Consider the following 9,579-nt stretch of genomic DNA (forward strand, 5'->3'; position numbering starts at 1 on the left):
GGAGAGCATGCAACTCTTGATCTCAGGATCGTGAGTTTGAGCCCAGTAAGCCCCATGTTGGGCATAGAGTTTACTTGAAACAAAAAAAACCAGCCTTTATTTTACCTTAGTTTTCTCTTTAAAGACCTTATTTCCAAGTGAAATCACGTTCTGAAGTACTGGGTACAAGAGTTCAATGTAAGAACGTTGGGGGACACCCTTCAGCACCCATAAAGGGAGAAAGTTCCCATGCTCTGCTTTTTTGAAACACACAGACCTGGAATAGAGGAAGTCCTCTAGAGATATTCTAGGGGCCTTCCAAACCAGAAGAGGCTTGGGTCTTGCTCTTCATTACAGAGCCCAGAGAGGTTGCAGGTCCCCAAAAAGGAAATGACTTGATGGTGTCTCTGGGCAGTTGATGCCACAGACAGCCTCAAAGAACTTCCGGTGCCTCAAGCTGGCTGAAAATCAGCCTTGCGAGCAAGGCTTAGGAGCAGCAGAGAATGCAGCAGTCTTGAAGGTTACAAGTATAAAAGTGGGGGACTGATGGCTCAGAAGCAGACTGGAGGTGGGCACCTGTGTGGACGCGTGGCTTGAGAATCAAACGGATCCCTCCCTTACCCTGGATGCCAGGACACTGCCCAAGCTGCCTGGAATTTTGGCAGTCTTGGGAAAGGAACATGTGGACAGGAATGGTTTCCAACTGACTGATAGTTCTTAGCATCCTGGTGCAAAGGGATCCTTGCACAAAGTAAGTCACATTAAGAATAAAAAAGAAGTTAAATTATTCGCACTCTTTGCAAATTACGATATATGTATGCCACACGTGTGTCACAGGTTTTGGTTTCCCATAAAGGCGACTCTGATTAAAAGGTTTGAGGCAAACCTTTCTTTCAGAAAGAAGGAAGTCTTACTGACACGTTGATTTTAGTTCCGTAAGACTCTTTTCTGACTCCTGACTTCTAGATCTTTAAGGTAATAAATGGCAATCATTTTTTAAAAAGATTTTATTTATTTATTTAACAGACGGAGGTCATGAGTAGGCAGAGAGGCAGGCAGAGAGAGAGGAGGAAGCAGGTTCCCTGCTGAGCAGAAAGTCCGGTGCGGGGTTGGATCCCAGGACCCTGAGATCATGACCTGAGCCGAAAGCAGAGGCTTTAACACACTGAGCCACTCAGGCAGGAATGACTATCATTTTAAGTGGCAGCAGGAAATGAATACAACTCTGATCTCTTATTCTTCCTGAAACTCATTTATGTTCTCATCTCTGAAAAGTGACTTCATCTCTCTGTGCCTAGAATTCCCCACCCATAAGTTACTATGAGTCAGTCACCATGAGAATTAAATGAGTTATTGTGAATTAATACACTTAGCACAGTGTCTGGCACACAGTAAGTACATCAGAAGTATGACCTATAATTAGTGATCCTCATTGCTTTAAGAGAAACAACCACAGAAGCACGATGCTGAAAGACAACTGACATTCAGACTCTTGTGTGGGAGACAGCGGGGTGTAGTAGAGACTGAGGCTGAGCTGGTGAGCCCATACCTGGGTTGTGGTTCACTCCTTCCAAACTTCCAAGAAAATCCATAAGTTTGGATTTGTCCACAAGTAAAATTTTGTAATGTTTAAATATTGGCTACTAATTTTCCATATTAAAAACTCACTTTGGGGACTCCTGGATGGTTCAGTCTGTAGAGCAACCAACTCTTGATCTCAGGCTCATGAGTTAAAGCCCCACATTGGGCAGGGAGCCTACTTAAAAACAAACAACAGCATGAGGCACCTGGGTGGCTCAGTCAGTTAAGCCGCTACCTTCGGCTCAGGTCATGATCCCAAAGTCCTGGGATGGAATCCCGCATCAGGCTCCTTGCTTGGCAGGGAGCCTGCTTCTCTTTCCGCCTCTGCCTGCTTGTACTCTCTCTCTCTTTCTCTCTGACAAATAAATACATAAATAAATAGTCTTAAGAAACAACAACAACAAAAACAGACATAGTGACTAGATGTGGCTTGCGGATGTAATCATCGAGAAGAATCTGAACTTGAAATGTGCACAGGATTACAGTTTTGCTTACAAAAAGAGTATCTACTAAGGATTGAAGAACTCGCTGTGGGCCAAGCTCTGGAAAACTACTTGAACATTCAAGTCATTTCACCTCACAGATGAGGAAACTGAGGCCCAGAGAGGCCAAGGGTGGATCTTGAGATCAGCCAGCTGGGAAGTGGCAGAGTGGGGATTTGAACCCTGGTGGCCTGGCTTCTGCATCCCAGTGCTGGACCACAGTGGTATTTAGCGGGAGGGATATAGCATTATAATATGAGATTCATCAATGACTTATCATCATTATTTTTACTTCTACCGCCTCCAGGTTTTGGCAGGAGATGGAGGGAGAGCAGGGGCTGGGGGAGGGCAGGGATGCAGACCTCAGGTCTGGAGGAAGAGCTAATTGTGGGGGAAGGTGATATTTGAACTGATGTCGGAGCACGGGATGTGAAAGCGGAAATCAAGCAGATAAACTTCTCAGAAGTTGTGAAGTAGGTCAGTGGCCTGGGCTGGGGGCTTCCCGCCCCATGCTCTATCTGAAATCAAGCTGGGTTCTAGATCTCCTACTGCGCCTGCCTCTCCACCTCCAGGGCTCTCTGTGCCTCCTCCCTCCGGTGTTCCCTCCCCTCCCCCTCTTTCCACCTCGCCTCCTACCCCTCCTCTTACCCGCCCTCTGTCTCCTTCCACCGGCTCCTCCACCTCAGGGCTGGGAGGCCCCTCCCAGGAATGATCTTTGGAGGCTAAACTTAGCGAGAGGTTCCATCCCCAGGCGGAAGTTGGTGGCTGCCGGCAGCTTTGTAAATAGGCCGTCCCCACATCTTGGTCGCATCAAAGCCACGGAAATAGAAAAATGGTGACAAGAGTAAAGGAAACTCTAGTAGGGGCTGGGGCTGGGGCTGGGGCTGGGGCTGGGGCTGGGCATTTGGGGCTGCCCCACACCTCCCACCAGTCCTCAAGGGCAGAGAGGCATGAAACTGCGTGCCTTTCTCTCTCTCTCTAGGTCTGGAACGTGCGGGCAACAGCAAGTCCTGCCCAGGTGTGTATATAAGGTTCTGACTCACACGAGATGCCTGGCATAGTGAAAGTGCCTGACAAACGCTGTTCTTAATATTTCTAAATCACTTATGTCACTCGTGCACTTATGGAGCTCTTACTGTGTACCAAGCACCATAACAAATGTTTTTTTCCGTGCCTGATCTGATTTTCATCTTTACAACAGACCTAGGGTGAGGACTGGCATCACCTCCCATTTTGCAGATGAGGAAACAGAGGCACCAAGGTGGGACTTGCTTGAGGTCACACAGCAGCAAGTGGCAGAGGGAAACTGGAAAGCAGGACCACCTGATTGCAAAGCGTGTTTCCTCCCCCCCCCCCACCTCCCGTGCCGGGCAATGTGAGAACAGTATCAACAATAATAACAATAATCCATCCACTTCTGGGGACTGAGCCCTTATCTTTGGGTCCTGGGCAGCAGCCCCTCCCTTTGGCCACACCGGGATACCTGCTCATTTATACAGACCATCTGATTTGTATGGGTCTCATTACCTGCCCCTCCCCCCATACTCCCCCCATGCTCCCACTTGCTCCAAGATTCCAGCTCGCTGGCTAGACCACCACTCTGTCCCCGATGCCTGCCATAGGGGTGCCTGGCAGGAGGGAGCCTCCACTTGCTCAGGAATGGGAGACTCGAGGGGGAGGCAGACCTGGGCATGACATCTCTGGACTCCCTCCCGCCCCCCCCCCCCCCCCCCCCCCCACCCCCCGGCCTCTGAGCTTCCTACATGGAGTTGGGCCAACCGGGTTCAGTTTTCTGATCTGTAAAGTTGTAAAGTGACTTCCACGGGTGATTGCATCTACCCCTGTGCCTCTGCGAGCCACCCTTTCCCTGAGAATAGACAGACCCAGGTGCAACATTTACTATTTATTTCCAAGACCCGTGGTCCGGGAGCCCAGGGCTTCAGACAGAGTCTGGTCCTCATCCCAGGATGTATCCGTCTCGGGTGGGAGGAACCTTAGGCTGCATGCGTGTGTGTGTGTGTGTGTGTGTATGTATGTGATGCTGTGTGTGTGATGGGTGTGACCATGACACAGCACGAGGAAGTCCAGTGTGATGATCATGGCATCCCATGTGTCACACTTGGTGTGACTGTACGGCCCCTGTGGGTGACTGCGGTTGTGATGATGACTTGGGTATGACTGTTCCCATGTGGTTCTCACATAATGTCTGTGACGGAGTGTTTGTGATGCCATGACATGTGTGCAGTTGTGCGAGAATGCGATGCTTTGTGTGTATGAGTGCAGTTGTGAAAGCGATTGTGGGGCTGTGTGATTCTCTGCGACACCCTCGGTGGGTCTGCATTCTCACTCGCTCCCTCCAGGGCCCTCCCCACTCCTTCCTTCTTCCTTTCCACCCTCCCTGCTTTCTCTCTGCAAGCCTTTTCCAGGTGCCTTCCGGGGGCCAGGCCCTGACCTGGGTGCTGAAACACCACCCTGACGTCCTCGTGGGACCGGAATGCGACAGAGCCGGGAGCTGGCCCCTAGGGGATGCCTTGGTAGCGGGAAACCAGCCGCCACGGGAGTAACGACACCAAGGAAATCGCAGATACTACAAAGTCTCTCCCCTCCCGGGAGAGCCGGTTGTCACACAATTACCGGCACGCGGCACACGGGCTGTGCAGAGTCTCTGAGAACAACCTCACAGGGCCAGGAGAAGGGGGGCCATGCAGCTGCGGGTGGAACTTGAATGTGTGACTGTGGCCGCCGGTGGGCCTGGGCTGGGCTGTCCACACGGAGGAGTCTTGATGACTTTCTCCCCCCGGCCGCCCACGCGCATGAGAGTGAGGCTTCCTGTCTTCAGCCAAGTCCCGGGACCCCCAAGTCCCACTCTTCTCTGAATCAAAAACATAAATACCCACCCCTCGCCCCTTCTTCCTGAATATCAGGCAGATTAGCTATCCCCTCATTGGGGGCCTCCAGACCCCCGAGTCCCCGGGGGCTTTGTCTTCAGGACCGCCTGTGGCAGGGTCCCCAGGGTTTCCTTTGTTGCTTGCTGGGTCTGCAGCCTTCGGGGGTGGCTGGGTCCTCGGCCCCTGGAGGTGGCTGCCGAGCTCTTTGCTTGTTGAGTTTGGGGCTCCCCAGAGCATCTCTGAGGTTCCGCTGCCTGTCCGACCCCCGTGATCTGCGGTCAGTCCTTCCTTCACACCATGAAAGCCCCGAAGTAGGAGCGGGTGCCGTCGCGGAGTCGGACCAGGCGCTCCTGGGGCACGCGGACCACCACCTCCTCACCGGCGTCCAGGTGCACCACGCCCCCCAGGAAGCTGCTGTCCCACCACACGCGGGAGCTGGCTCCCCGCGCGCAGGGGGACCGCCGGCTGACCAGCAGCTCCAGCTCCTCGGGGTAGCGGGGCGTGCGCTTGTAGAGGCCGTGGGTGATGGGCAGGCTGCCGCTCGGCCCCGGCGGGCAGCCCACGCCTCCCAGCTGCACCTTGGAGTAGACGTAGTAGTAGCCGGCCCGGGCGATGACCAGGGAGCCCTCGCGGTAGCCGAGGCCCCTCAAGAAGGCCAAGCCCAGCTTCGTCTCCCAGAGCAGCGGGCCCCCGCTGCCCGTCAGGCTGGAGTTGGCTCCTGGGGATGGAGAGAGAGGGGGCCGGTCAGCACGTGCCGGTCTCTGGGTGAGAGAGCCTGACCACCTACCCTACCCCCTTCCCGTTTTAGGCTGTTTGAGAACTTTAGACGTATTAGGTCATCTTTACCCTCACTTTGCAGGGGGGAGGGAAATGGAGACACCCAGAGGCCAAGTCACTTGCTTCTTTTCTGTCCTAACTCGTTTTAACCACCCCCCCCCCGCAGGTGGGGAAACTGAGGCATGGCGCAATTAAGTGACTGGCCAAAAGCATGAACACTTGGGAGTGGCAGAATAAAGGCAGGGGAGATGGACGGAGCGCAGTCTGGTCCAGGAGGCTCATCTCCACATCCTCAGTCTCTTGCTCAGGGAGCGGGAGCTATGAGCCGTGCCTCCTCAGGGTGCAGTGAATGAACACGGCCAGAGGCCATTACCACACGGGCGACACCGTGAGCACGGTAAGGGGCTTATTCCTTAAATGAGAGGAGAAGTGCACGGGCGGTGCCTGTGGTCTGGGCTATGCTGGGAACGAAGAGTGATGGCACGCGTGGGCGGATGAGCGCTCTGACAAGCTGGCCGTCCGTCTGTCTGGTCTCCCCAGGACACCCTGCCCCCCTCCCCATGCCAGCACCCGGGGTCCCCCTCACCTGTAAGGTGTGCGGCTGGGTTGGTCTGATAGGACCTCCGCTCTGGAGAGAGAGGGGGAGGGCTGAGCGGCGACTGGAGTGGAGTGGGAGGGTCGGCTGCTCCCCGCACCCCCCGGAGGGGTCATGGAGTCTACCTCCTGGTGTCAACCCCACCCTTTCCGGAGTGGCCCAGACTTCTCCTTCTCCGGCCTGGAGGAGGGGCACCTGCTGGGCTCTGACCAGTTGTGTAAATCACATTGGGCAATGGGCTGAGGGGGCGGGGACAGCGTGGGAACCAGCCTGCCCGGCCCTCCCTGGGGCCCAGGACCCTGACTCACCTTGCATCACCTGCTTCCAGGATTTCGCATCTCCGTCCTGAAAAGGCAGAGGAGCCCAGGGTGAGGGCCTGAGGGGCCCACGCACTGGCATCCTGACTCATGACTGTGACACACGCAGACCACGGGTGCAGACACCACCCAGGCCCACGTGCACAGCCCCGCCCCACCCGGCAGCCTCAGTTTCCCCTCCGCAAATAGACATAGGGATGGTACCTCTCTAGGAGTCAGTGACTTCACGGGTGGAAAGTGTGGGCCAGCATCCAGCACATAGGAAGCACTATGTAAGGGTTAATTCAGTAAGTCCTATGATGGATACATCAGTCTGGACGGCAAGACACGCGGACATCGGTGCCAACGAGTGGGTACGGACACGGGGTGTAGGGCACAGACCTGGACACTAGCGTGACACACTGACAAGGCTCACGTGGACACGTGGACTCAGATACACGGGTGTGTTGTTGATGGGTCCACACGGGTCTGTGCGCCACGCCAAGGCGTGAGCCATAGACAGGCCAGCAAGTGGACACGCGGGCACGCGGACGGATGCCGGACGGCAATGTGGAGTCACGTGAAGGACGTGCGCGTGTGGCCCTCAGATCCAGGCCCAAGGAGAAGTGACCCGGCGACACAGGACACAAAAGCGAGGTCATGTGGCCGTGGCGTGGGACACAGAGACACAGACAGATACATCCACAGTCAAGGGAAAACTGATGCAGAGGGAGATTCTCACAGACCCAGACCGAACGGGTTGGTGACGGTCCCCACAGTGGGGACCCGGGCACGGCTGGTCGTAATCAACAATGTCAGAGTGCCAGTGCCGGGGGTTACAGACCGCAGGACTCTATTAAGAATATAAAACCTGGGGAGCCTGAGTGCCTCAGTGGGTTAAATCCTCTGTCTTCAGCTCAGGTCATGATCTTAGGGTCCTCGGATTGAGCCCCTCATCAGGCTCTCTGCTCAGCTGGGAGCCTGCTTCTCCCTCTCTCTGCCTGCCTCTCTGCCTACTTGTGATTTCTCTCTGTGTGTGTCAGATTTAAAAAAAAAACTTAAAAAAATAAAAAGGACATAAAACCTGCTCTAAGAGACTGATTTTATGGGGGGGCACCACTAGAAGAAGTGATCATCACAGCACACCAAAGTTGGGTTTGCTCCCACCACAAGCGATCATATCACAAAATAAATGCCTCAGATCAACAGGCTGTACCCCTGAACGGGCAGAATGCATTTATGTCTTGATTTTTAAAAACACCTGTTTTGATGGATTGAACACTTGCCCCTGGCACCACACACACAGTATCCCCTTTCGTTCCCTGGGAGCTGAGCACTCTTATTACCACACCCATTTTACAGATGAGGAAACTGAGTTTCAGAGAGACAAATTGACTTGCTTGGGGCTGCCCTTGGCCTGTCTCCTGTTCTGCACATGCACGCACAGAGAGATGCCCAGTGACACAGGCACCGCGTCCCTGGCCACAAGCCCCGAGGCCCCCACTCACCAGCAGGGGTGTGACCACCGCCCCCACGCGCCAGTGCAGCTGAAGCAGGAACCAGCCCTGGACGGCCAGCCCGGCGGCCAGCAGCAGCAGCAGGAGGCCCAGGCCCAGCTGGGCTGTGCTGCAGGGCCGTCTCCGACGCCTGTGCCCCAGCCTCCTGAATGGAATGTCGGTCTGTCCGTCCACCGTGAACACCGAAGGTCGCACAACTGTCTCCTCCATGCCTGAGCAGATGAGGTCCTGAGACACGCGGGGGGCTGGGCTAGCACGGCTGCGTCCCCGAGGGCAGGGAGGAAACCACAATTGCCCAAGCCTCCTGGGCTTTGCACGCTGCAGACAGGCACCCGTGGGTCCCGGGGCCGCCTTTAGAGCAGGGGTTCAGCCCCTCCCCTTTCCCCACTGGCCCTCCTCTTCTTCCTGTCCCCCCACCCCCAGGCTGGCCCTGTCTCACTCTCACTCATGTGGCCTCTCACACTTTCCAGGGGCATCTGAAGATGTGACTCAGGTAGGGACCGAGCAGGGAGGCCCCAGCTTTTCCCTGCGGCTGCCTCCTTGACTCTGTTACCAAATATTTCTAGATCATCTCCCGTGTGCCGGGCACTGTTCTAGGTTGGAGGGCGCAGCCGTGAATAAGAGAGACCAAAGTCCCTGGTCTTCTGGACTCCTACTCCAGTGGCGCGAGAGACAACGAGCCTGGTAAATAAGAAGACACTCTACAGTGTGTTAGAGGGTAGTGAGAGCGGCGGGAAATACGAGAGTGGTTTCTGTGTGTGTGTGTGTGTGTGTGTGTGTGTGTGCGCGTGTGCGTGTGTGTGTGCACATGTGTGTGCATGCAAGTTTTAATGGGAACTCACAGTCAGGTGGTGGAACGATTGGTCTGGGAGTTGTCCTGGGGGACGCCCTGAAGTAGCCTGTGGAGCCCCACCTTTTCTCATCTCTCACATCCCACCTTTCAGCAAAGCCCCGGTGACTCAGTCTCCAAGGCAGACCTCCACCCAAGCCTCCCCGCCCCCCATGGGTATACCCACGGTTCCCACCTCGCCCCAGTGCTGTGAACTGTTTGTGTCCCTCCCCCAGTCCTCTGCTGAAGTCCTGATCCTTAAAGTGACAGTATCGGGCGGTGGGGTCTTGGGGGAGGGGACTAGGTCTTGAACGTGGAGTCCTCCGGAATGGGATGAGTGCCCTACTGGGAGATCTGCTCTCTCTTTGGGTCTGCAAGCTGGGAAGAGAGCCCTGACCAGAGCCCGACCACACTGGCACCTGCCTCTCAGACCTCCAGCTTCCAGAACGCTGAGAAATAAGTGTCTGTTGTTTCCGGTCCTGGTGCACTTGTGTTTGTATCGGACTCGTGTCGTTCCGGAGGACTCCACGTTCTTTTTTTTTTTTTTTTTCCCAAGACCCCACCGCGTGCTGCTGTCACTTTACGCCACAGGACTTCAGCAGAGGACTGGGGGAGGGACACAAACAGTTCACAGC

At 55.2% G+C, this 9,579-nt stretch overlaps 1 protein-coding gene and 1 long non-coding RNA gene across 4 annotated transcripts in view; one reads left to right on the forward strand and one right to left on the reverse strand.

The window, feature by feature from the left end:
* Positions 1-3,932: 3,932 nt before the first annotated feature.
* On the reverse strand, positions 3,933-8,454 carry TNFSF14 (TNF superfamily member 14). Of its 2 annotated transcripts, XM_059387690.1 has the most exons (4): positions 8,107-8,454; positions 6,611-6,647; positions 6,294-6,335; positions 3,933-5,648 (listed from the first exon to the last, which is right to left on the reverse strand). In XM_059387690.1, the coding sequence occupies exons 1-4, from the start codon at positions 8,323-8,325 to the stop codon at positions 5,221-5,223; spliced, it is 726 nt and encodes a 241-aa protein (XP_059243673.1). In that variant the 5' UTR covers positions 8,326-8,454; the 3' UTR covers positions 3,933-5,220. The 2 variants fall into 2 exon arrangements, with proteins under 2 accessions (XP_059243673.1, XP_059243674.1); XM_059387691.1 differs by lacking the exon at positions 6,294-6,335.
* A 90-nt stretch (positions 8,455-8,544) lies between these two features.
* The window catches only part of LOC132010865 (uncharacterized), a 4,772-nt gene continuing 3,737 nt past the window's right edge, over positions 8,545-9,579 (forward strand). The window contains exons 1-2 of one of the 2 annotated variants that reach the window (XR_009402295.1): positions 8,545-8,608; positions 8,713-8,799. This is a non-coding gene — a long non-coding RNA (uncharacterized LOC132010865). Of the gene's footprint in view, positions 8,609-8,681; positions 8,800-9,579 lie in introns of both variants that reach the window. The other variant, XR_009402294.1, reaches the window with a different exon arrangement.

Source organism: Mustela nigripes, chromosome 2 (genome assembly GCF_022355385.1).
Source record: "Mustela nigripes isolate SB6536 chromosome 2, MUSNIG.SB6536, whole genome shotgun sequence".
Classification (NCBI taxonomy): Eukaryota; Metazoa; Chordata; class Mammalia; order Carnivora; family Mustelidae; genus Mustela; species Mustela nigripes.